This window comes from Scleropages formosus, chromosome 9 (genome assembly GCF_900964775.1).
Source record: "Scleropages formosus chromosome 9, fSclFor1.1, whole genome shotgun sequence".
Classification (NCBI taxonomy): domain Eukaryota; kingdom Metazoa; phylum Chordata; class Actinopteri; order Osteoglossiformes; family Osteoglossidae; genus Scleropages; species Scleropages formosus.
Window position 1 is genome coordinate 4,859,503 of NC_041814.1, and position 27,986 is coordinate 4,887,488.

The 27,986-nt window shown below is 40.5% G+C and overlaps 1 protein-coding gene across 4 annotated transcripts; it reads left to right on the forward strand.

Annotated features, from left to right (window-relative positions):
• The first annotated feature begins 3,257 nt into the window (after positions 1-3,257).
• On the forward strand, positions 3,258-27,920 carry zap70 (zeta chain of T cell receptor associated protein kinase 70). 4 transcript variants are annotated; one of them, XM_018728299.1, is made up of 13 exons: positions 3,258-3,431; positions 14,428-14,936; positions 15,760-15,920; positions 16,695-16,833; positions 17,317-17,398; positions 17,690-17,721; positions 17,838-17,877; positions 20,422-20,635; positions 21,288-21,494; positions 22,711-22,903; positions 26,362-26,502; positions 26,596-26,708; positions 26,974-27,920. In XM_018728299.1, the coding sequence occupies exons 2-13, from the start codon at positions 14,535-14,537 to the stop codon at positions 27,089-27,091; spliced, it is 1,842 nt and encodes a 613-aa protein (XP_018583815.1). In that variant the 5' UTR covers positions 3,258-3,431; positions 14,428-14,534; the 3' UTR covers positions 27,092-27,920. The 4 variants fall into 4 exon arrangements, with proteins under 4 accessions (XP_018583815.1, XP_018583813.1, XP_018583816.1 ...); XM_018728297.1 differs by having other exon boundaries at positions 3,258-3,425; XM_018728298.1 differs by lacking the exon at positions 3,258-3,431 and adding an exon at positions 8,084-8,178.
• Positions 27,921-27,986: the final 66 nt, after the last annotated feature.

Below are 27,986 nucleotides of genomic sequence, written 5' to 3' on the forward strand. Positions count from 1 at the left end.
CGGCCAGGGCGAAAACCGCATTGCTCCTCCTGAATCCACGGTTCGACTATCGGTCGGATTCTCCTTTCCAGTACCCTGGCATAGACTTTCCCAGGGAGGCTAAGGAGTGTGATCCCCCTGTAGTTGGAACACAATCTCCGGTCCCCCTTCTTAAAAAGAGGGACCACCACCCCGGTCTGCCAGTCCAGAGGCACCGTTCCCGAACTCCACGCGATGCTGCAGAGGCGTGTCAGCCACGACAGCCCCACAACATCCAGAGACTTGAGAAACTCGGGGCGGATCTCATCCACCCCCAGAGCCTTGCCACCGAGGAGTTTTTTGACTACCTCAGCAACTTCAGCCAGGGTAATGGACGAGTCCCCCTCCAAGTCCCCAGCCTCAGCTTCCTCTACGGAAGGCGTGTCGGAGGGATTGAGGAGATCCTCAAAGTACTCCTTCCACCGCCCGAGAACATCCTCAGCTGAGGTCAGCAGCGCACCATTTCCACTGTAAACAGTGTTCGTGGAACACCGCTTCCCCCCTCTGAGTCGCCGGATGGTTTGCCAGAATCTCTTTGAGGCCGACCGAAAGTCTTCCTCCATGGCCTCACCGAACTCCTCCCAAGCCCGAGTTTTTGCCGCGGCGACTGCCAGAGCCGCGCTCCGTTTGGCCCGTCGGTACCTGTCAGCTGCTTCAGGAGTCCCATGAGCCAGCCAGGCCCGATAGAACTCCTTCTTCAGCTTGACGGCATCCCTTACTTCCGGTGTCCACCACCGTGTTCAGGGATTGCCGCCGCGACAGGCACCGGAGACCTTATGGCCGCAGCTCCGAACCGCCACACCGACAATGGAGGAGCGGAACATAGTCCATTCGGACTCAATGTCCCCCACCTCCCTCGGGACCTGGTTGAAGCTCTGTCGGAGGTGGGAGTTGAAGACCTCTCTGACAGGGGCCTCCGCCAAACGTTCCCAACAGACCCTCACTATGCGTTTGGGCCTGCCAGGTCTGTCCAGCTTTTTCCCCCGCCATCGAATCCAACTCACCACCAGGTGGTGATCAGTTGACAGCTCAGCCCCTCTCTTCACCCGAGTGTCCAAGACATATGGCCGAAGGTCAGAAGAAACGACTACAAAGTCGATCATCGACCTCCGACCTAGGGTGTCCTGGTGCCAAGTGCACTGGTGGACACCCTTATGCATGAACATGGTGTTCGTTATGGATAAACCGCGACTAGCACAGAAATCCAATAACAACTCACCGCTCGGGTTCAGATCAGGGAGGCCGTTCCTCCCAATCACGCCCCTCCAGGTATCACTGTCGCTGCCCACGTGGGCGTTAAAGTCCCCCAGTAGAACAACAGAGTCCCCAGTGGGAGCGCTTTCCAGCACGCCCCCCAGGGACTCTAAAAAGGCCGGGTACTCTGCACTGCCGCTAGGCGCATAAGCACAAACGACAGTGAGAGACCGTTCCCTGACCCGAAGGCGTAGGGAGATGACCCTCTCATTCACCGGGGTAGACTCCAACACATGGCGGCTGAACTGGGGGGCTATTAATAAGCCCACACCAGCCCGCCGCCTCTCACCTTGGGCAACGCCAGAATAGTGGAGAGTCCACCCTCGATCGAGTAGAGTGGTTCCAGAACCCAAGCTGTGAGTGGAAGTGAGCCCGACTATATCTAGACTGTATCTCTCAACTTCCCGCACCAGCTCAGGCTCCTTCCCCGCCAGTGAGGTGACATCCTACTGTATCTTTTCTTATCCTTTTCTTTATACAGGAATCTGTAAATTACTAGAAATAAACACATAAAATAATGAAGCACTTGCAATCTCCAGATTTTACACCCAAAATAGTGAACACATATATACTCATCATCCCTCACAGTCATACTATTAGTATTTATCACATTTTATTGGGAATCAATGCCAGTGGTCTGAAAGAAGTTATGTTGAAATTTGGGTCTGCTTGCAAAGCAGTCAGACTAAGCTACAAAGCTGTACCACACAATTTTCCTTCAGCTTGCTGAAATATTTTAACATTTGTTTGCTAATCCAGATTTAATGCACAGCAGACACTGCACAAATTTATGACATAATATCTGGACTTGTCTTGTTCTTGTATTTACTGATTTGCTAGGAATATAAATTCCACTTGAAAATGATTTTTACACCGGAAGCACCTGAAGTACTTGTTAAATTACAAGCCTTTCTCCTTGCTGTATTTGTTTCTGTAATTAGTACAGTAAACGGATAGCATTGTGTGTCTCTTTACAACTGCATTTTTATAATATGGTGGCCTGACAGAGCCTTCTATCATGATGCCATGGCTTATCTATGTAAATCCATGGTAGCATCAGTTAGTGTGTACACTTCCTACTTCCAGTTCACCACACTGGAACTCTCAACCAATCACAACCATCAATTATGGTTAATGTACATTACAACTGAAATATTAATTCGATTAGGTGACATTTTTCTCCAAAGTGACTTAAAGTGTCTCGACTTAGATAGCTACTTGCCCATTTATACAGCTGGATCATTTTTGCTGTATCATTTCAGGGTAACTACCTCAAATCTGCATCCTTTCAGTGCGAGGCATCAACAATAACCACTATGCTACCTGCAACCCCTATGCAACATCTAGAAAATTTCACTATACTCTGAGGGAATATGGAAACATGGAAAAATTATTTCTAATCAAAAACTGCTTTACATTAATTTTTCATTCCTGAAGTAATTTTAATACATATATGATAATGACTGAGCTGCTGGCTTAATTTAACAGTACAGGGCAAACTGGAACATAGTCAAAATATTAAGTATTAAAACATTCCCCACACATTTAATTAACAGCTGCTGTTCTGTGATTACTTTAACATGTTTGTGTGTTACATGTACAAGATTATATATTGTTGCTGTTTTACTTTAACTCATAGGTTGTGACCTGACTTGTGCAAAGGCTTCAGTTTCTGAATAAATAGTAATAATAATAAATAATCAGTGACAGGAATAATCACTCCAAAGGCCTGTGTACGCTGTATTACCTTCATATTGCTCCCTACAGTGTAAGCACGTGGCATGCTTTCAGTCAAACCCAGTGTTTTAAGTGGTATTGCATCTGATTGAAAATGTTTAAAACACCAGAAAGCCTGTCATCAAAAAGCTCTGACTCTGTGTGTGTGTATGTGTGTGTGTGTGTGTGTGTGTGTGTGTGTGTGTTTGTGTGTGTGTGAGTGCATGAAAGTTCTTCTCACAGCCAGACAAATAGCACAACACCTCCCACGGCTTTTCACCTTCTGGCAGTTGGTGCATCAGAGGCAAGGAAGTCGGGTTGCTGCTTCTGAGAAGTCAGTGGAGGACAGGCAGCTGCCAGTGTTGGCTCCCGGCGTGGTGCAGTGCCCATCGAGCGGTTTATCAGGCAGACATCAAGGAACAGGACCTGGGCTACAGGTACAGGTGAACCCTGAAACAAAGGGATGTTTTTTCCCAGATGCCATCAGAACAAGGGCTACCTGACACAACATTTCCATTTCCTTTGCATGTGTATTTTCTTGAAACTAAGAAAACAATCTGCTGTCTCGGTAGTGTAATAGTCATCCTATTTCTTTTTAACTAATTGGTTCAATACTGTTCACATAAACAGATGTTCTGAACATCAGTTTGTCCTAAATTTTAATTTTTTTTAACTTGCATTAAGAATTTCACTGCAAAACTAGTTAGAAACGTCCAGTCTTTTATTTTTTCATTATTGGGTAGTTCAGTTTGGCTTAGCAAAGTATAAGTATACATGATGGTATTACAAGCAAGCACATTGAATTCATATATGTTGAAAGCTCATTTTACCCTCAGTTATATTTTGATGAGAACATAGAATAATCATGAAACATTGACTTGTTTAACGCCATTAAAGAACTATATATGTTTTGACACAGGTTGTGTCATCTTGTTTACCAGAACTATGAATTTATCCTTTGTAAGTAGAAATCCATGGGGGAAATAATTTTATCTAAGGCTTCACCTAAAAATTTAATGAGAAGCACAGGTTAAACCAGGAAATAAAACAGATAAAATATAAAATAAAATGAAAATACCGATCTTATATCCTAGTATAAAGATCTGTTTTTGATCAATACATAAATATATAAAAAATAGATGTCCTAGTATTCGGTCTTCTTTAGATTTAGAGTAACAATACATTTGTAATATTTTGTTATATAATGTAAGCAAAGGATAACCCCTCCATTTTTGTCACTTTGCATATGGAAATAAAATATGTATTTTAGGGCCAGTTATACTATTTATATGGCTATACTATTTATGTAGCCTATTTATCTAGCTCAAGTGTGTAAAAGCTGCAAGAATTGCTTCTATAATGCAGTAACCAGATGGAACATTTGAAAAGACAAAAAAGTTCTTATTAATTCAAAAGGTGAAGTAATGACTTATTCTTGGCAAAATTAAGTTTAGCAATAAAAAAACAACTCAAACGACTTTGATTTGTTTGGAGCCCAAGGTAGCATTGCATTATGTATTCCCATTTTATGTCTCTGAAGAGCAAAAAATGTGTTTTTTACCTAATATTTCTTTCAACATCTATCAGCCTTTAGCTTTTTTAGTGTCAGCTCCAAAATTATTTTGTGTGTAATATTTTTTAAGGAAGGTGAAAGAGTATTGGTCAATATCTAAAATTAAAGAATTCTGATCAGTAATACTACAGCATAAACCAGTTTAACAACACAGTTCAATAATTCATTTGTTGTGTATAAATCCAACTTTTTTCTAATTTAATTTAAATTTAATAAAATTAATAGAAAGTATTTAACCTTAAGCTTTTTCTGCACAATACTTTACAAACCAATAAGAATATAATACATGAAGCTGGGGAAAGTCATGAAGCAATCATTTCAGTTTACCTTGATATTTAAGACTGAAATTTAGATTGAATAAAGAAAATCTTAAAAGCCAAACTAAAGAAAGTGCTGCTATTGCAAGAAAGGTTATAGTGCGTGGGTTGAAGTTAATAATTGCTGCTTGCATCTCGGAAAAATTGTGATGGTTTTTTTGGTTTCCGCTGAAATAAGAAGTTTAATAAAGACTATTGGTATATTTATAACCAATCTATAAAAACAAGAGCTATTACAAACAGCTGAAGTTCTCAGTCAAGGAGTTGCTTTAGAATCTCTATCTCCAAAACCTGTTTGATTCTATTTAATGGAACATAATCAACATTATTCGCTTCCAGTTGTGGTACTTCTGTTTGTAAGCTAACAAACGTAAGAACTATGAGTTTCTTTTTGTATTCACGCTGCAATCTATATATGTGAGATACAAATTTAAGTCAGTAAGTTAATGTATACTTTAAGACCTTGTTGTGCCACTTTTTGGTGTTGATTATATATAACTTTTTCGCTGTCACTTAGTTGGCTCTGTATGCCTTTGGGGGAACCAGCAAACTCTAACTTCAATGTGAGCTTCAGCAGTGGGATTGCCACCCTGGGTGGCACCATTATGGGGATAAGCCGTGATGATGAGCCACTTCCCATGCTTTTGTATTGACTTAGGAGGTCTGTTGTTAAGCTGTTTGAAAGCAGCTGTTGTCAACTGTCCACAAACCCACAAACTGTCACCTTAAAAAACCATATTTTTTTCCACTCATCTGTCCTGATCTAATCTGGGCCAAATACCAACTTGTTCTCATTCTGTACATTTTAGTGCTTTTGCTTATTTCAACTATCCTTTCTAAGAAGTATTTTAAAAGGTACAAATTGTATTTTGACAGTTACTAATTGATTATATTTGAAAACACCTTTGAAAAGTATAGACATGAACTTGCCCATAAATTAAATGTGTTTTGCTTTCAGGACTTCTGTGTCGTGGTTAAGGACAGAGACCTGAAGGTTATCTGCTCAAAACCTATTCAGTAGCAGTGTCGAAGTAGTGGGTTAAGGACTTCGAATAGAAGGGAAGAAAAAGATTAATATCACTGCCTGAACCTACAAAGTTCTGCTTCTAACAATTTGTATTTCCATTTCTGAGCTGGAACCTGTTCATTGCTTGTACATCACAACTTTAAACACTATTTTTTGTTGGCAATTTATTCTGAAGAATATTATACTGATTCCAAATTTTATGTGAAAAAGTTATATATTGTTCACGTGGTACACAAAAATCTCATGCTTAAGGTGGCGAAACCAAAAAATAATCATTTCCATTGATTATTCAGGTGACTGTTATCATCAGTTTAACATGATGGTGAAATATTTGGAATTTAGTTAATAAGGTTTTTTGAAGAATCAATGTAAAGGAGGTGATCTTAGCAAATTCAGCCGAAAAACTGAAACACCAAAATCAGGTGATACAGTATTAATTTGCATAACATTGCAGAAATTACTATATCACAGAGATTAGTAAGAAAACATTTCAAAAAGCATGCAAACCATGCCCATAGAAATACTTACTTTGAATAGGGGAATTTCATAAATGTGAGGTTTCTCACATATCCGGAAAACATAGCAAACATAAACAAGAGACAGAATTTTAAAACAGAAGCAGTCCTAATCTTTTTATCAGTTGGAAGGTCCTGGTTTGTTTACAGATTAGATTATTACATTAAGCTAATTTATTTTAGCCTTTCACTTTAATTTTTCAAAATAATTATTTGTAAAGCAGGTCGTATTTTTCTCTGATATGTACGTCACATTGGAGAAAAGCATCTGCTATATGAATAAATGTAAGTATATCTGTAAATATTCATTATACTTTTCCATTATTTTTACTTTATGTTTGTCTGGATATACAGCAGTGTTAATCTTTTGTTGACATTGTATGTCATTGTGTTCAAACCACCTTTCCCAAATACATCCCTGAAAGTGGTGTATAAATGTGCATCTTTTCAAATGCTGGAAAACAATATACATTTGACTTTTTTACATTTTGACTTATTTACAAGTACGTTTGAGCTTTTCAGAAATATTTGAAACATATTTAAGCAGTTTATATTGTAATATCCAATTTGTGAAAATATAAAAATGAGTTTGACTCAGGTCTGTTCCTGGGATCTGTACAGTGGCACAGCACGTAGCATGGCTGTCTTACACCACCTGGGTGGTGTGAGCAAACATGGGTTTGATCCCTGTTTACTCTGTCTGGAGTTCATGTTCTCCCCATGTCTGTGGGGGTTTCCTCTGGGTGCTCTGGTTTCTTCCCACAGTCCAAAGACATGCTGTTCAGGTTCCCCATAGTGTGTGAGTGACACAGAGAGAGTGTGTTCTGCTGATGTATGGACGAGTGACCCATTGTAAGCAGTGTATCTAGCAGTGTAAGTCATCTTGGTGGATAAGGTATGTGGGTTGGTTACACTACATAGTGTTCATTGTATGTTGCTTTGGAGAAAAGTGTCTGCTAAATATGTAAATGTAAGATGTGATGGATTAAAAAAATTGTTTCAGAGTACATATTATTCTGATCCTTAACTGTGCTTGAGGGAGTGCAGTGGCACAGAGGGTTTGGTCTCTGCCTGCTCTCCGGTGGGTCTGGGGTTCAAGTCCTGCTTGGGGCACCTTGTGACAGACTGGCATCCTGTCCTGGGTGTGTCCCCTCACCCTCCAGCCTTATACCCTGTGATGCCAGGTTAGGCTCCAGTTTGCTATGACCCCCCTTGGGACAAGCAGTGTGTGTGCAATTGTGTTTGCATGCTTCAGGCCAAAACCTCCTATATCTTATTCATTTTCACAGGTCATGTGGTCTGCCTAGATTCCTTGGATTTCTGCTCATGTTGATGTCATTATTTATCAACCAATTTATTATTTTATGAATAAACAAGGGTATAAAGCAAGAATATACAACATAGTACGTGTATGACACACTGGATGGAAAGCTAATTTAAGCCCTGCTGAAAAATAGGCATGTGTCAGTGCATCCTCAAACTGCAATCAACAGCAATTGAAACTATAGGTCTCCTGCATGTTTGAGAAAGGTGGTTAAGAATGAATTATTAGACATGAGAGGTTCTTCAGGGACCTATATGTCACCAATCTACGTGTAGGCAAAAAGTGCGTCAGGAGCAGTCAAAATACAGGAAGTCTTTGTGCAGAGATGCTATCGCTCTCTTTAAAGCTTTGGTCTTGACTGCCATCATAGTGATTTTTCTTCCAAGCATACATCTGGGCATCACTGTCCGCTGACTTCTTTGCTGTGCACGCAAGTATGCTGGGTTGAGTTACATACCCAGTTTTTGTCTGGGATCTTGTATGTTTACTCACAGCTTTTTTCTCAGAATGATGAGTAATGTAGACTTAGCAGTGTGTGTGGCCAATCACCTTGTTCAGCACAAGTGATTTTGATGTGTGTCAATTTCTTTTTCTATTTTGTTTTTAATGATTTTATATTACATGCAAAACTGGTGGTTGGAAGTGAGAACATATAATTCATAGTTTATATTCATGCTGAGAAATGAGCACACAGAAAATGTCCAGTTGGTTAGATTTGCTGTCTAGAATTTTTTTAATACTGCTGTTATTTTTTCCTATTTTTAAGTCCTGTGTAAAGGTCTTTGGGTTGCAGTATCATTCTCATGATATATCTCAAAAGCACCTACTTTATTTATGCAGATAATATAATTATGCTGACTAAACACAAGATGTACTTCCCAGAAAATGGATGATTTATGAACAGCAGTAGACTATGAGCCACTTAATGGACAGAGCCTGTTGTATTGTAATGAGAACTCTATTATTTTAAAAATATTTTCATGTATTCAGTGAGATGCTAATGCTAGTTATCTAAAAAGCTCAGAAATGAGATGAGTGCATGGGCGGAGGAAAGTTTCCAACTCAGTTAAAAAGTGCTTGTGCAGCACTTTCTATCACATTTAGTTGCGAAGAGCTTACATTATTTGCTTTCTCAAACCACAGAAAAGCAGTTTAACATATATCCACAATGCTACAGCCATTTATCTCTGCAGTGCAAAACACGGGAGAAATTTATAGCAAATGCCTTTTGTCATGCTGGCACAACATCATGAAAAGTAATCAGTGTTAAGGATAGAAAGTATAAAATGACTATAGACATGCTTACGCACTTCTGCTTGTGTGAGGACAAGAATTTCTTCTGAAGTTTTAGCTGGTGTTTACCCTACTTTAGATCTTTGGACATTGTTTTTTACCTAAGAAAATTTTCATCTCATGATTACAGAAGCACCACCACACTTGTATCAAACGAAACTTCGAGCAGTTCAACATGTCTGCTCTTCTGAGATCCCCAAACTGGTCCTCTGGTTTAACTGGTACAAATAGCACTCAGTTATAAATTACTACCAGTTAGTACTTGACTGTAATTTTCTGCTGTTCTTTACCTTTAAATAGGAATATAAAGTAAAATTGTGTTTTTTGTCAACTATGTTATAAATTTCATCATCCCATTGCTCTCTGTTCTTCTCCTTTAAGCTTTGTAAGAGACCATCCAGGAATGTCCTTAGTCATTAATATTTAGTGTTTTTTTCATTAAAAGCATATGATGTGTTACAAAAACAGGTAGAGGTCAGCAGAATTAGCTGTGTTAGAAGGCTATGCAGTGTAGGGATAGTCTGTTTTTCAGTCTCCATTGCTGTCTGACCAGTATGTGCACATCTTTCTCAGCTCTATATACATAGCTTGCAATCTTTGCATTGGAAAAGCAACCTATATTACTACATGAGTTTAAATAGGGAATTGACTTGACTGATTTGGTCAGTTCAAAATGTCAAAGGGTACATATCCTGTCTTAGCAGGTGTTTTTTTAAAGAAATCAATTATAGGGAATTGAAATTACTCCCTGTTTTTTGGAGAGCTTACTCAACATATTCGAGAAAATTGGGTGTAATTTGTGTAATGCAGCACATTCCCTCCTCATTGTATAAGTTTTCTTTTAAGTGTGTATAGAAATTGAGCCCTATGTCACGTTCACGCCTGCACCACAATTGACAGCACCTAACACCAATCAAGTACTTGACACCAGTCTAGCACCTGACTGACCACTCACCTTTAAAAGACCCTCCTCAGCTCCTGTAGACTCACAGAATCTCATTTGAGACAAATGTCCTCCTGTGCTATGTCCTGCTTGCCCACAACCCTTGTTTCCTGTGTCTGTTTTTTGACCCTTCGCTTTGTCCCTTGACCACATCCATGGATCCACACTCTGACTGCCGATCAACCAACCCTTCGCCTGTCACCAACAACGAGAACTCACCTGATCCCTTGATTCTAGACAAATGATTTTGCACTTGGGTCCAGCCGTCCCAGCGTTCTCGGTTTGGCGTGGCACCCTACTCTCTGCCATTTCACTTGACTGACTGTTCTTTATTTATGTTCTTCTTCATAAGAAGTTTATTACATGTTCTTTTATTTTATGACCAAGTTTTTTCCATTATAGTCATCATTGTGTGACTCGCTGAGATTAACAAAATACAGTATGTCTTTACAAGTCAATGCTACAGTACATCTGGCTACATAAGAGTGCAGCATGAATGACCAAAACAGCCGAAGAATGGCCTCAATGGCCGAAGAGAAATCTGTGAGACAGCCATCAAGCAAGTTTGCTTTAAATGAACGTTCACTAAAATCATTATCATAATTTACCTAAATATTGCACACTATCATCAACCACAATGTTTAATGGAGTTTTGATGGCTATCAGATTCATTTTACATGTCGCAGCTCCATTTCTTTGGTAGGATGATGATGAAACTCCACCTTACTTTTATGTTACACTGTTTATTACAGTTTATTAAGTGAGACTCACCAATCCTTTATCCTAGGTGTTATTTATGCAGTAGCTTTGATTATTGGGACAACTGGTAGGTAGTATTGTCAATAGAGTTATTGCCTTTAGTCCAAAAAGTGATAGTTTCAAATCCCACGTTTTGCTGTAATGCCTTTGAGCATGATACTTACTTTAAATTGCTCCAGTAAAAATTACCTTGCTTTATAAACACATAAATATGTTAAAAGGAGCGGTTAAATACAAACTGGAATGTCTATGGCAGACACCAATAAGTTATCAACTTATAATAATAGTAATATGTAATATGAGCTGTATTTGGGAATAGATCGTTATTCTCAATAATGAAATCAAAACCTAAAAACATTTAATCATTTTCAACCCTAGGCAGTAATCATTATTGGAATATTTTCAAATAAAATGTAAAGCAAAACAAGATTAAACCAGAAATCTTTAATGGTTGCAATTCAGCACATAGAATGACAAAAAGCAAAAAAAAAAGGTGTAAAAGAAAATTAATGAAACAAGCTGTGAGATGTTCAGAGAGGGGTGAACACCTCTGATTGGTGTTGCAAGCAGTTCTAAATGGGACCAGTATCCAATTAAAGCCATCTTCCAAAATGGCCAATATAGAAAGGACAGAAAATACTGGTGTTTGGATAAGATGCAACGTTGGATTATTGGCGATAGAAAAATAGAGACTCTGTTGTGTTGTGTTAATGTCCATCTTTGCATGTTCTTAAACTGTTTTTCTTATGAGTGTTGCGTTTTTTTTCATATTTGTAAAACTATGGCTTCTTACACTATCCCAACAGACAAAGAACTAACATTCTTTCTTTCTGCTAATGTAATGCACACATTGTATTTTCTATGAAATGTACGTCGCTTTTGAGAAAACACGTACGTTGTCTGAAACTGTTTGTTCTGAGCAGGGTTGTGGCAAGCCGGAGCCTAATCCGGCAACACAGGGTGCTAGGCTGGAGGGGAAGGGGACACACCCAGGATGGGACGCAAGTCCGTTGCAGGGCACCCCAAGCAGTACTCAAACTCCGGACCTGCCAAAGAGCGGTACCCGGCCAAGCCCACTGCGCCACCGCCCCCCACGCGTTGGAGAAAAGTGTCTGCTAAATTAATAAATATAAATGTACGTGTAATAAGATCAGTTTTGAGAGAGAATTACATCAGCTCTGAGGGCAAATGGCAGAGCATCAAAATAATGATGCTAGAGGCTCAGAACCTCTGCGGCCCAGAGTAGGACAAACAGTTAATGGAGATGGATGGATGGATGGATGGATGGATGGATGGAAAGGTTAAATTAAAAAGCTATAAATAGGTTCCTTACAGCCTTGACGCTTGCCACACATGAGTCAGTCTCAGTCCTCCTTTGCTGTGGCTATAGCTGTTGTAGCTCTTTAGCCAGATGTGTCACACACGATCTTGGTCTTACTGTGCCTGTGGTGAGGCCTCTCTACGTGTACATGTTCTTTTTGTAGGTGGCAAGCTAAACTAGGTACGTCTTGGAAGCTGTGGCTGAATCACTGGGGTCTCAGTGGCCACAGCAGGTGGATGTGTAGTCCTGGCTGGGCATGAATCATATGATCCTGTGAAGAACACTCACAGAAAAGAAAAGAGCAGAAAGAATGGATAGCACATGGTTTTATATGACTTTGACATTGCCTAGCAAACTATTTTACCCAAATTTACTGACACAGCTTCTTGCTGTATTATCTTTACCCATTTATACAGGTGGGTGAGCAGTTTAAGTCCACTACATATCTAATGGGTAAGAAGGGAAATCGCCCCCAGGGTCTCAAATGAGCATCATTTGGTCAATACCTTAGTCATTAAGCTACTTGCTGCACCACCTTACTATATTAGAAAAATGAAAATATAACATTCTGGAGTGCTAATAGTTAAAATTTGACAGTTCAGTAGAGTGGGGGGTGTGGTGGCACAGTGGTGCAGTGGGTTGGATGACAGTCCTGCTCTCTGGTGGGTCTGGGGTTCGAGTCCTGCTTGGGGTACCTTGCGACGGACTGGCGTCCTGTCCTGGGTCTGTCTCCTCCCCCTCCAGCCTTATGCCCTGTGTTGCCGGGTTAGGCTCCGGTTCCCTGCGACCCCCTATGGAACAAGCAGGTCAGAAAGTGTGTGTAAGTTCAATAGATAAACTGTTAAAATGATCAAAAATCAAAAGCAAGCAGCAGAAAGCTATAAACATCTGACCTTTATTAAAGCCAAATATTTGAGCTGTTTCCTTTAACCCATTGGAAAACCAATCAGTAAAGAAACATTTCTTTGTGGATGTAACTGGGTCCATTTTATGAGACTGCTGGGAATGTTTGCGTTTTACAGTTGCAAGACAAAATTAAATATTTCAAAGGCTTCCATATAAGGATAAACTCTCGCAGTCTGAGGCACCTGGATTCACTGTACCTTCCTAGCAGGAATCAGATTCACTACACATGCCTCATTCACCTTTATGGCAAGGTGCAGCATTGCTGGATTCATACCACTTAACAGGCATTTTCCATTCACTATCAGATTAATCTCCTCATTCAATGTACTGGATCAGTCAATGTTCTTTTAGTGGAATTTGAGTGGTCTTTTTTGGTATTAATTTTAAGAATGGTCTTGTGTTTTTCCACAAGGTTGTAAAATATTGAGAGAAGTGTTTTTCTGTAAATTTCTTGTAACAAAGGCCTTTTACTTTCTCTGCTTATTGTTGCTGATTTTTCTTTCTTATTAGGCGACTGTTGACATTAAGATACCAACATGCTAGAAATATGTCTTCAACTTTATCTCGTTGTTCTCTTTCCTTTATTTATGTCTATATATATATATATATATATATGGTTGCATAAAAGATCATTTCAAAGGTATCGTTCTTAACCCTACTGTAATTACTATTACTACTAGTACTATGATCATCGTTATATGACCAACAAAGAATGTATAAAACTTAACAAGAATTGTTCCTAAGTTGACCTAAAAGTACGTATTGAAGACTGGCTGCTTGTTTAGTTTTCTGTCTCAATATAGTATGTTTTGTTTATATTATTTATTTTTTTAAACTCTTGTGGAGGTATTACATTCGACTGCTGAAAGAGGCATGGAATATTCCGAAAAGTAGGACACCTGCACTGTAAAGAGTTAGAGAAATGCTAGTTTGAGGAGAGGTGATGAGGGGGTGGAGGGTAAGTTTCCTGTTTGTGGCCATGTTCCTGTGCAGTCCTCAGTCAGTGTCAGTGCAATGCAACACACGCGGTCGCTTTCTACCGCTGTCTGTTATTGCCATGCGCAGTCCTGGCTCCCCTACATACAAACCGCCACATTTGTCACTTGACTTTTTTTTCAGTTTTCACTCTTTAAGACTAACCTGGAGAAAGCTGAAAAATTAAAGTTCAAAGTTGACAATTTGTCTTCCTGCTGAAGGAGTTTTACATTTTTCAGTTTGTTTCTGCAGTATTTCACTCTGTGAAAGTGAATGAGTTGGCTGCATGTTAAGATTCTCCAACAGCAGCCAGAATAACTAAAAGCCTGCTTCGCTTTCTCATAAAGTTTGCTTTTTTCACTGTCCATCATAGAAATCATTTAAACATAAACCTTTTAAAACATGTTGATTAATCTTTTCACATAGCTTCTATACCCTCTGACACTTTATGTATCTGCCCTGCTTTTCTCTGTGACCCTCGTACAGGTCTATGTACAAGACAAACGATCGTTGTCAGAAACAACAAGCCACGCAGCGCCCATCAGCTCCAGATTAACAATCAGCAGTCACGCTCATCTATCTGCGAGTCCACCATGATAGACCCCGCGGCAGAACTGCCTTTCTTTTATGGGAGCATCAGTCGTGCAGAGGCTGAAGAGCACCTGAAGCTTGCAGGCATGATGGATGGGCTGTTCCTGCTACGCCAATGTTTGCGCAGCCTTGGCGGCTACGTTCTCTCCTTGGTGTGGCAACTGGACTTCCACCACTACCCTGTGGAGAAGCAGCTCAATGGCACATACTGTATCGCTGGGGGCAAGTCACACTGTGGCCCAGCAGAGCTCTGCCAGTACTACAGCCAGGATGCGGACGGGCTGGTGTGCACCCTGCGCAAGCCATGCCTGCGCTCACCTGACACACCCATCCGCATGGGTGTCTTTGACAGCCTGAGAGAGAACATGCTACGCGAGTATGTGCGGCAGACCTGGAACCTGGAGGTGAGGGCCAACTGCGCCAGCCACAGCTGCCAACATGGTGATAACCAAAGGCAGCTGAATTATGGGAAAAACCACTGTGTGTTCTGTATTCTGTTCCAGCCACAGATGAAATAGCACCAACTAACTTTAACTGAAACATAAAAAGTTAAATAATTTGTTATTAAATATGTATTAAATAATACATTTTAAAAAAATATACAAACTGTTGAGTTAATAAGAGGTTCAGCTGTAGATACTGTTAAATTGTTTATACTAACACAAAACTGCTCAAAATGTCAATATGTTTTGTACTGTCATCATAAATTAACCAAGGGATCAAACATACACAGCCTGCACTTGGGTTTTTGGTGCCCCTAGGCAAGAATCAGTCTGCCCTCCCTTAGACTTGTAAATCTACATTAATCCAGGTAGATATATAGGACTAAAATTAATTTTTTATTAGAAACAGACAAATACAAATTACAAAGAAAGGAAAAAAAAGCTGAATATACGAATAAGTTACTTCTTTAATCCATCCATCCTGCTAGTTTCCATAACCGCTTCTCCTAAGCAGGGTCATGTTGAGCCATAGCCTATCCCAGAATGGAGTGGGGTACACCCTGGACTTCAAACTAGTAGTTATTTCTTTTGTTATTCTTTATCATAACATGTTTGTGAGAATTAAATTTGCACAGAAAACAAATTAATACTTGAATGACTGAAAACTAAAGCTTTTCTAGACTGTAATTCATTAAGGGGACAACTTAGATTTGTCCTCTGTGGGTTTCCTCCACACCCAGCCCAGGTATTAAATATCAGAGTGCTTTTTCTGACCTATCTGCAGGGGAATGCAATGGAGCAAGCCATCATCAGCCAGGCCCCACAGCTGGAGAAGCTGATTGCCACCACTGCTCATGAGAAGATGTCCTGGTACCACGGCAAGATCTCGCGCACAGAGAGTGAGCGGCGCCTTTACTCTGGTGCACAGCCAGACGGCAAGTTCCTGTGAGTTGAGTTTCAAAAGCAAACATGAAAAGTTAAATCTTAGCTTGTCTCTTCAAAGTGGTCCATCACTCTAAGGGACAGAAGGTTCCATCCTCATATATGATCAACAGCAACAAGGACCATCATCTAGACAGCATTCAGTTTTCTTGTTTGTACAGCTACAGGCTAACCCTCGAGTTGTGCAGTAGTCAGATTTAACCCTGTTACAACTGTTATACATTATATCATAAAAATCATTTCCTATATCTGACTAGATTTTGTGACATCCTCAGCAACTGGCATCTGTACACATAAAATTAATCATGACTAGTTTCAATCAATTTTACATGTTTTATTCACATTTTGTACATCTGCGGTGTGTCTGCTCAGATCTGGTACCGACTGTAGTAAATAAAAGGGTCAGGCTATCATAAAGAAAAAAGAGTATCAAATACCAAACTGAAAAGTTCTCAATATACAGAGTGGTATCATTTCAGGTAAATGAGGCCTATAGACCATAAATTACAGAAATAAGACTAGAATCTGTGATAATGACTAGGAAAGAAGATGGTTAAAAGGTATAACGACATAAGGTGATTGTCTACAATATTTTGTATACCATAATTATTTTATATACTATTATCCTATTATGTATCTGTATTTGAATACAGGACCAGTTTCTTAAATGATTTACTGTTTGCAGCCCCTTTCTCTCAGCATATACACACTGACTTGTTCCCAGTGCTAGGCTCACGGGAAACTCACTTTCACCCTCTCTCACCTTCACTCTCTCAGAGTAAGAGAGAGGGATGAATCGGGGACTTTTGCCCTTTCTATCATGTACGGCAAAACAGTCTATCACTATCAGATCCTACTGGACAAGTCCGGGAAATACTCTATGCCAGAGGGAACCAAGTTTGATACCATATGGCAGGTAAGTTTACCCATGAATGCAGTAACTGCATGTGCCAATGAATAAATTGATTCGTTAATATGCTGCATTCTTTCTATAACAAGTTACTATTTTACCACAGTTAAACACTTCAATATCTAATTTCTGTGTGGCATAGTCAGTATCTCCTAAGACTGGCCACCATGTGACACTATTGTGGTTGTAAACCATTGGTTAGGAATTAGAAGTTTTACATGGAGTCCAGTTTTAAATCTTACTGACTGTATCTATTATATCATTATAGCACTTTGCTGGCCTTTTGGAAGCTTATTAAGAATATACAAAGACTTAATCTTTATATTTGTAATACTGCTAATAAATTGGATGCTTTTAACTGGATGTGGAACTGAAGGCAAGAGAAAACATTTGAATTCTGCTGAGAATGTATTACTGCATAAGGGTTAAGGAGTTGTCTGAGCCCACTCAGAGCTGATCATGTTTTCTGATCTCCGGTAAAACATATAGCTGGTGGAATATTTGAAGCTGAAGCACGATGGCCTTGTGACCATCCTACGGGAGGCCTGTGTGAACCCCAACTCAACCGAAGGTAGAGTTTCCATTTTGTTCCTATCACCCTTTCTAACATCCACTACATATTCAGGTCTGTGAAGTTTTTGTGATACTTACAAAGTTTTTCCACCAGCAAGTTAAAAATGCTGATATTCAAGACTTTTAACTGAGTACTACAGACAGAAAATATTCTTTGTTCTAGTTTCACAAGAATAGCAGCAGAATAATGTTAATAGTTTCACAAGATGATAGTAATAATAGTTTCACAAGAATAGCAGCAGAATACATTTACCTGATACCATGCTAAGCTTGTTTCAAACTATTGCAGCCACTACTGCAATACCTGCTATACCCAGTCATGTAAGTATTGGCTCTTTAAAAATATTATAAATCTGCTTCATCTGACATGTTTTTATGTCTAACAAAAGTTAAGCATGACCGTAAATCTGTTATATTGGCCTTTGTCTTTTCCACAGAGAAGTAATCGTACAAATGGATACACACCAGCACCTGGAGGTCAGTTTGTGTCAGCATAATGTATCATATTGCCCTTGATGTTTTCTGTTGGTTTGCTTGCTGTCCATGCACGACTCCAGTGTATTGCCTAAAGCAGTGGTGGGCAAACTACTGCCTGTTGGGCTGTTTAATCCGGCCCGTCGAGTCTTTACAAAATTGTCTTAAAGACCGCATTAATTTCGCCTTTTTCCTGCAATACCCTGCATTTCAGTTGATTCCACTAGATGGTGGACTCCAAACACTACCGACCTTTGCTAAAGCTGAGTCTATCGTCTCTACACAGAGATATTCATTCTTCACGTTTGCCATTGCATTGAGCCCTACTTTAACAATGAATGGACCAAAGAAAAGAAAAGTCGACAGTGAGTGCTGAATTTTTAATAAGGAGTGGACAGCTAAATATGTTTTCACCAAAGTCCGATCAAAGGCCGTATGTCTTATTTGTCAAGAAATCGTTGCGGTTTTCAAAGAATACAATAGGATCAGCCACTTTTCCACCAAGCATGCTAACTACGCTATCGGCCAGTCAATGCAAGAAAGGAGGACTTACTGCTCAGAGGTTAGCAACCAATTTACAGGCTCAGCAAAACATTTTATTCCGACAAACTACTATTCAGGAGTCAAGCACCAAGGCAAGTTATTTGCTGGCATTCAAATTAGCAAAGGCCAGCAAGCCTTTCTCCAAAGGGGAGTTTTTGAAAGAATGCATGGTAGAGGCAGCATGTCTCTTGTGTCTAGAGAGCAAAAACAAATTTGAAAAAATTTGGCCCGGCCCGTCTATCAAATTTTAAAACCCAGTGTGGCCCTTGAGTCAAAAAGTTTGTCCACCCCTGGCCTAAAGTAATACACACACTTACATGGTTGAGTAATTAATATAATTTGGTTTTCTGTGAGACAGCAATTGTTTTTCTCATAACAACCCACTACTGCCTGCCCTTAAATAGCATATTAAAGGAAAATCAGTTAAACTTTATGTGTATTTACAGCTTCATCCAAAAAAAGACCTCTATTTAAGTTATCATGTGTATTAGAAATCTAAGACAATATTTTAAAAATTTTAAGAAATCTTTTAATATGGTATAGTTGATGTTAAGTTGATGTTATGATATAGTTATGCTGAAGTGAAATTATCATGTGAAGTTACAATAATGTGAATAAGAAAGTACAACCACTTGAAATTCAATGGTTTTATATATCAAAACATTTTAAAAAATCATCTGGTCTTTACCAGTCCAGCAGGCAAAAAGCACATTATATATTCTACTACATCATTATTAAACACAAAATAAGCCATTATGCTAAAGTCATGTGTGAAAAACTAAGTACGCCCTGCGATTCAGTAGTTCGTACAACCACCTTTAGCAGCAATAAACTGAAGTAAAAATTTTAAGTATGAATGAATTGGTCTCTCAGGGGGTGCGGTGGCGCAGTGGGTTGGACCGCAGTCCTGCTCTCCGGTGGGTCTGGGGTTCAAGTCCTGCTTGGGGTGCCTTACGATGGACTGGCGTCCCATCCTGGGTGTGTCCCCTCCCCCTCTGGCCTTACGCCCTGTGTTACCGGGTAGGCTCCGGTTCCCCGTGACCCCGTATGGGACAAGCGGTTCTGAAAATGTGTGTGTGTGTGTGTGTGTGTGTGTGTGTGAATTGGTCTCTCACATTGTTTTGGTAGAAATTTTATACTACTCTTATTGCTTTGGTTTATTGATTCTTGGGGATATTCATTTACACACAACTCTCAAATGAGGTTGATGTCTGGACTTTGACTTGGCCATTCCAGCACCTTGATTATTTTATTTTTCAGCTTTTCACTTTTAGATTAACTGATGTTCTTGGGATTACTGTCCTATTGCATGATCCAATTAGCTGTCAAACAGACAGCCTCATATTTGTGTCTAGAATATTTTAGTATGAAGAGGTGTTCATGGTTGAATCAATGACGCAAGATGTCCAGGTCCAGCCCAAATCATCACAACCATGCTTGACAGCTGGTATAGGTTGTTTGTGGTGATAATCTGTGTTTTGGTTTTTGGTAGACATGGTGTTGTGCATAATGACCAAACATCTCCACTTTGGTCTAATCTGTTGAAAGGACACTATCTGAAAATTGAGTGCTTTGTTCAATGCAACTTTGCAAACCTATGCGATGTTGCCACATTCTTTTTTGTAGAGAAGAGGCTTTCTCCTGGCTAGCCTTCCATGAAAGCCACACTTGATCAGTCTTTTTTTATTCATCGTCATACTGTAATTGTAATGTCATGATATTTAAAATGTATCACATTAAATAAGGTCCATAGACTCCTAGATGTAGCTCTAGGGTTATTTGCAATTTCTCTAAGTATTATACAGTCTGAGGGTGTACTTTCTTTTTCACATGACATTGTATAAAAAATCCTAATAAAATTCCCTGTACTGATAACAGCTGCAGTGCTTTTAATTGCTTTAGTGATCACAACTGAGTAAGAAAACTGGGATAGTTTCAAAAACTGTAGATACAACTGCGGAAATATCAGATTAATAGAGTGCAACAATTCCCCTTCCCTTGAAGTTCCCCCTGGTGCTGCCAAATTGTCTGAGACTTTGTCGAGTGACCGACGCACCATGCCAATGGACACCAGCGTGTACGAAAGCCCATATAGTGACCCTGAGGCCCTGAAGGAGAAGAAACTCTTCCTGAAGAGGGATCAGCTGATGATTGATGAGGTGGAGCTTGGCTCAGGCAACTTTGGCTGCGTCAAGAAAGGGGTCTACAAGATGAGGAAGTGAGAATGGCGGGGGAAACACTCTGGGGGGAGGGTTTTCTAGTAGGACACATGCAGCACCACTTTGTTATTTAGCCACAGCACACTGCACAGCACTAACACAGTGAGCTTGATCTGCAGAACGCACAATAATTTCTGATAATGTGATACACAGCAGTACGCCAATGATTTAGAAAGCATTTCAACTGGGACCTCATTTACCCCTGAAGCACCAGCTGTGGTGTTCAAATTATTCTGTGGATAAAGCAAATAAGGTTTGAGGTACAGCAAAAAACCCTACTGCTTCAGAATACTGCATCAACTTATCACAGTCCCCAGACATCAGACATTGTCTCAATGGAAAAGAGTGCAGCACATTGGCACAGCAGGTAGCACTGGTGCATCAGAGCACTTGGGTTGTGGATTCCAACTGTTGTTTATGCCCATTGCTTGGGAGCTAGACTTTAAATCACTAATGAATCTGCTTAAACAGATTTTTTTTGAAAATGGGTATATGGATGAATGGAGAAGTTGATCATCAGAGACTGCTTTGTCTGCTCTCCAAATTGTTAATAACATAGCTTTTCGCTGGGTTGATTCTCCAAAGCAATTTACAGTTATTTCTGATCAGCTTTCAATCCACTAACCACATACCATAACTGTGTTCTTCCAGGAAACAAATTGATGTGGCTATTAAAGTACTGAAGAGTGAGAATGAGAAGGCGGTGAAGGACGAAATGATGAAAGAAGCAGAGATCATGCACCAGCTGGACAACCCCTACATTGTCCGCATGATCGGCCTCTGCCAGGCTGAGAATCTCATGCTGGTGATGGAAATGGCACCTGCTGGGCCTCTCAACAAGTACTTGTCAACAAAGAAGTGAGTAAAAGCTAAACTTACAGTTTAACATTGACTGCCATGACTAGTAATATAATTATTTATTACAACATTGTAACATGCTTACATGTGAAGATACAGTATTAGTTTTTGCTGAGGCCTGGATAGTTTAATATTTTTTTTAATTCTATATAGTTTTTTAATTAATTTTTTAACAATACAAATATAAAACAAAATAAATATTTTACAAACAGCACAAATAGAAAAAAACAGAACAAATGCCAGGGCAATACAAACAGATCACACAAAAAGTCTGAAATGGATATACATTTTGATGCTCTTTAAAGCTTCAAAGTAACTGGAAATAAAGATAATATTGACATACTGCTTGACCATGAAACACAACAGAAAGGATTTTTACAACTAAATACACTTATACGAATGGAAAATTGAGCAAATAAAAGAAGATTAATGAAATAAAGTAATGTTCTTTATCTAATTTTCTGTCTATATCATGGAAACCAAGCAGTATATTTTTAAATACACACACACACACACACACATTTTCAGAGCCGCTTGTCCCATACGGGGTCACGGGGAACCGGAGCCTACCCGGCAACACAGGGCGTAAGGCCAGAGGGGGAAGGGGACACACCCAGGACGGGACGCCAGTCCGCCGCAAGGCACCCCAAGCGGGACTTGAACCCCAGACCCACCGGAGAGCAGGACTGCGGTCCAACCCACTGCGCCACCGCACCCCCTTATTTTTAAATAATAAATTCATTATGCAGTTGTTTATTATTGAATCTTCACAGGTCATTCCAGAATGATTGGGTGTAAGAACAGTTCCATTACAAATGTAGAGAAGTTAAGGAGCAAGTATTTTGAAAAGAGTAGCTTGTCTCAATGTTTTCTTTATGTGAATTAAGATAGTTTTTTCAGCAGGGTAAAATCTATGAATTTGTTTGTATGAAACTTATCTAACATTATTTGCGACTATATACCTAAATTACGTAGTTGAGAAGCTCATTAATGGCATCTGGGAGATTTTTAGCTGTGCGAGAGGGAGCGAGAAAGAAAGACATGAGAGTGAGACTGAAACCGTAGGTCATGGATACTAAACTACTGTATGCAAAATATTACTTTTTAATTTAAAAAGAAAACAATAATATAATAATTACAATGATGACAAGATAATAATAAAATAAAACATAATATAATAATAACAGTAATATCAAACTCATGGCTTTCTTCTCAGGGAACAAATCACCGTGGAGAATGTTGTGGAGCTGATGCACCAGGTTTCTCTGGGTATGGTGTACCTGGAGGAAAACAATTTTGTCCACAGAGACTTGGCTGCCCGCAATGTTTTGCTGGTTAACCAGCACTACGCCAAGATCAGTGACTTTGGCCTGTCTAAGGCCCTGGGGGCCAATGACAACTATTACAAGGTGTGACTGTAAGCCTGTGATTTCTGCATATATTTGGCTTTTAAACATCCAAAGTGGACTGATGTATGAGTTTCAGTTACAGTAATTGTTTTTGTTGTGCTAAATTAAGAAAAGTAGAACATAATTTGTTGCTGAAAGACCCTTCATAAGGTGATTTTTCATAGCTCCAAGATGTAATTACATTAGTTTTGATGATAAAATTTTTATAAATTCCTGAGCTGCAAAATTAACACCACTTTATAGTTCTATTTATTAATTTAGCAGATGCTTTTCTCCAAAGAGACACACAACTTAATGAAAACAAAAGTGCATTACATCCACAGACATTAGATTAATGATAAAGTGTCACCAAATCCCATTAAAATTAACAAAATTATGAATGTGCACTCATTGAACAACCTGACTTGTCTCACAGCACCTGAGCTGAGACTGCACATGGGTTTGATTGCAGCCTACTCTGTGTAATTACAATTTATTCATTTAGCTGACACTTTTCTCCAAAGCAGGTTACAGTGTTAAGATACTTACAATTGTTAACCTATTTATATAGCTGTGTAATTTTACTGGAGCAATTTTACAGTAAGCACCTTGCTCAAGGGTACTACCTGTCATGGTTGCAAGGAGGCGATGGACCCAAGTGGGATTACACTATTTTATTGTATTGTTGGACCAACAAGGGACAGGCGGAGAGAATCATCAACAACAGGCAAGGGTCACTAATGAGCAAATGTCGAAGCCAAGGGATAATTCAAAACTGTTATCTGTCATGATGTTCCCTGGCGCGTTTGCATCAGACCCAAGTGCGGAGCACAGGAAGCTTGGTCATGGGGCGGTTCGGTAGACATTGTCAAAAAAAATAGGCAAAAGGTAACCGATGTGCAAACAGAATCCAAAGGAGCAAATCCAAGAACCGTAATCCAAGAAACAGGCGAGTGATTAGGCAAACCAGTGAGTCGGAGACGAGGAGCAGGGCGAGGAGCGAGGATCGAGGAGCAGGGCGAGGAGCGCGAGTGATCAATAAGGCTGAAGAAAGTTTTGTACCGTGCTGTGTTTCACATTCTCTTCTCATACCTGCATTTAATGAGTCGTGGCAGTTGACAGTACTCCCCTCCCCCACGAGTAGCACCTGCCGCTCTGCGACCCGGGGCCTGGGCCCGGGGCAGTCTGGATGGTCCCTGTGAAAGGCCAAAACCAGATCAGGGTCTAGGATGTCTGTTCTTCGTGACCGTACCCCTCCCAATCCATCAGGTACTGGAGACCACCTGCCCTGCAACGGGAATCCAGCAAAGCCCGTACCACATAGGCTGGATCTTCCCCGACCTGCAAAGGAGAGGGCAGCTGTGCGTCGAGAGGAGGCTGGTGCAGGGAGGCTGCACAAGGTTTGAGAAAAGAGACATGGAAAGTGAGGTGTACTCGTAAATGAGAGGGCAATTGCAAGCCATAGGAAACAGGGGTGACACGGCGAAAAATCTTGTACGGGCCTAGATATGTGGGGCTGAGTTTCTTTGTCATATAAGGTCCCCGAAGGCCTCTGGTGGAGAGCCAAACCCGTTGCCCAGGCATGAAGGAAAGGGGACACCTGCGTCGGTCGACTTGATGTTTCATACAAACCTGAACGTGTTTCAGATGTTCTTGTACTGACCGCCATACCTCTGCACTGGCCTGGTACCACTCATCCACGGCTGGGACATCAGTTGAGTTGGGATTCCAAGGGAACAGTGGTGGCTGATATCCTAGAATGCACTGGAATGGGGAGCGACCTGTGGAGGCGTGAGGGAGAGCATTGTGCGCATATTCAGCCCATGGTAAGTAACGTACCCAGTGTTGCGGTTTTTCGGTGGTGTAACTGCGGAGATAGCGGGCGATGTCCTGTTGTACCCTTTCCACCTGCCCGTTAGCTTGCAGGTGATACCCCGATGGCAGGCTTACCGTCACCCCCAACTTGTGCCAAAAAGCCTTCCAGAGCCTGGAGGTGAATTGGGGTCCACGGTCCGGTAAGCCGTAGAGCCGGAAGACATACAGAAACAAGAGCTCGGCAGTTTCTAGAGCGGTAGGAAGCTTGGAGAGAGGAATCAACCGACAGGGTTTGGAAAACCTGTCTACGATAGTCATGATCACTGTCTTCCCATCAGATACAGGGAGATTTACTAGGAAGTCTAAGGCAATGTGTGACTAGGGATGATTAGGCACCGGTAAGGGCTCCAGGAGTCTTGCCGGTTTTTGGGTGGAAGACTTGACCTGGGCACACACCTGACATGCTAGTCTTGAACATCTTTGAACAAGGAGGGCCACCAGAAATGTTTCTGGAATAGGGCCTGGGTTTTACTAAAGCCATGGTGACCGGCATCAGGGTGGTCATGAGCCCACTGCAAAATAGTGGCTCCTGAATCCAATGCATACTCCTGAATTCCAATGCATACTCCGCTGCTGGACATTTACCTTGGGTCAGGGCAAAGAGGCATTCGCTGGCCATCAGGTCAGAACCAGGAATTCCAAAGACCGCTCTAAAATGGTTCTTAAAATCCCCATAAGTGAGTTGGGAACAGCGCCCCCATGCGGCTGTGGCCCATTCTAATGCTCGGTCAGTCAGAAGGGAAATTACATAAACTATACGAGTGAGATCCGTGCAATATACATGGGGCAAACTACAAAATACGAGCTCGCACTGCAAAAGGAAGTCCTCACAGCGAGTAGGAGTGCCATCATACCTGGTACGCGAGGCCAGACGCAGCTCTTGTTGGAAGCCTGCTTCCGGGAAGAGAGAGAAAGGCGCGTGTGTGACTCTGCGTTTGTTTTTGAATGCGTTAGTCAGACCCTGCAGGCGAGAAAGGGATTGTTCATGTGCGTCCTGAACTGTGAACGAGCGACAGAGGCACTCGGAATCCGCTGGGTCCGATGATGAGGCGGAACCTTCTGTCATGATGTTCCCCAGGCGCGGTTGCGTCGAACTCAAGTGCGGAGCACACGAAGCTTGGTTATGGCGCGTTTCGGTAGACATTGTCAAAAAAAATAGGCAAAGGGTAGCTGATGTGCAAACAGAATCCTGGAATCAGGTGTGTTGAATGTGCTACACTGCAATATGAGTACCTCTGCTGGTCCACCAGGATACTATACATAACAGTTTATCATCACTTATCAAAAAACAATAATGAAATACTAGTCAATGCCTCTCAGTGGCTTTGGAGAAAAGCATGTGCTGAATGAATAAATGTAAATGTCTTGTGCTGCTCAGCTGTTACGAGGTACATTAAACCTAGGTATGGTCCCTGTACAGAAAATGCCTTGTAAAGAAATGCCTTGTAAGTTGAGGCTGGGATGTTAGACTCCTTCTAAAGCCATATTCTCATAACTTGAATGAGTGTATCTCGAGGTATGACTATTGTTATCTAATTGTCTGTCATTTTGTGCATTTGCACTGATCTGCTTTTGTGTGTGACTGTACATTTGTCTATATTCAGGCACGAACAGCAGGTAAGTGGCCGTTGAAGTGGTATGCCCCAGAGTGCATCAACTTCCATAAATTTTCCAGCAAGAGTGACGTGTGGAGTTATGGTATCACAATGTGGGAGGCCTTCTCCTTCGGAGGGAAACCATACAAGGTGAAGAATTCCAGAATAATACCAAAAGTCTCCAATGTAGATTCATTACCCTCAATCTGAACTCAGATATAAGCCTTCTTTATTCTTGAACAGAAAATGAAGGGTCCAGAGGTGATCAGTTTCATAGAGAGCGGTAATCGCATGGACTGCCCCCCTGGATGTCCAGACACGATGTACACTCTGATGAAGGACTGCTGGACGTACAAGTGAGAACCCTGCTGTCTCACCACTTTAACACTGTATACATGATGGGGCTGACATGCCCAGGAAGAGGGTGCTTGTCATGTATGATCCACACTGACGCTTCAATTAGAATGATGTCAGTCTGTTTTCACATAAAAAAAAAGGCATATTTATTTAATAATACACGGAGTAACAACACACAGCATGCTTCGGGTGCTTACAAATCACTTTCTGAGAATGTCTTAATTGTGAAATTGAGATGTCACAGTCAAAACACTTCTCCTCTAGGCACGAGGACCGACCTAACTTTGTCCAGGTAGAGGACCGTATGCGGACCTACTATTACTCCATTTCCAAGAAGACACCTTCTAAAGAGGAGGCTACAGCAGCAGCACCTGAAAAGTAAAGCAGCTAGACACAGTCTTGCCTTTGGTCACATGAGAGTTATCTTCCAACGTGAATAAAACCCCAATACTGTAAAAAACCTGTTATCTATAGAGCTGTGGCACTGAGTTACGGCTTTGATAATGGCATTGCAGTGTGCATTTTATGGGCACTTAATGCAACTTTTACCCGTATTGTGTTTGCTAAATCTGATAAGGTGCCTACTATAAGAAAATCAGAAAAAAGTCTTCATGTTTTTGGAGGGATTATGTTATAATTTTTTAAAATATCTTACACTCCTAATGTTTGTCCTACTAGCTCTACTCAGACTAGTTTACTTATAAGAGGCACAGAAGAATACTTAGAAAAAGTGTATTTAAATATAGTCATTTCTGCTCCTGCAATGGCAAAAAAATAATTGTGAGTGTTTTATAATAGTTACTGCAACAGTGACACCTTCTGGTAGCTGGTAGAGTTCTGAAACAACAACCATACACTTACGCCTATTCATTTAGCTGATGCTTTTCGCCAAAGCAACTTACAATGTTAAAGAACCTACAACTACTTATCCATTTACATATCAGGGTAATTTTTACTGGAGAAATTTCGGGTAAGCACCTTGCTTAGATCTACCACAGCTAGACATGGGATCTTTGTGTTCAAAGGCAGCAGCTCTAATCACCACTGCCCTTGTTAAGTGTCCCAACATTTAATTTGTCATAATTTTCTATCCATAACAAAGGGATTTGGGTGAATATTGATTAAAAAAAGAACATTGTGAATGTGTATCTGAGGCCTGTAAGAGCAAAAATGGTGCAAACAATAAATATTAATGAGAATTTTGATTCAAACATTGAGGCAATCTATATTTACTTTGCAAGATTTTTTCAGTCTGGTGTGCAAACACAACATAAAAA

Coding starts and splice junctions, on each gene's coding strand:
- zap70 (XM_018728299.1), top strand. CDS start 14,535: ATGATAGACCCCGCGGCAGAACTGCCTTTCTTTTATGGGAGCATCAGT. Junction 17,722..17,837: donor TACCTGCTATACCCAGTCAT/GTAAGTATTGGC, acceptor TCTTTTCCACAG/AGAAGTAATCGTACAAATGG. Junction 17,878..20,421: donor ATACACACCAGCACCTGGAG/GTCAGTTTGTGT, acceptor CTTCCCTTGAAG/TTCCCCCTGGTGCTGCCAAA.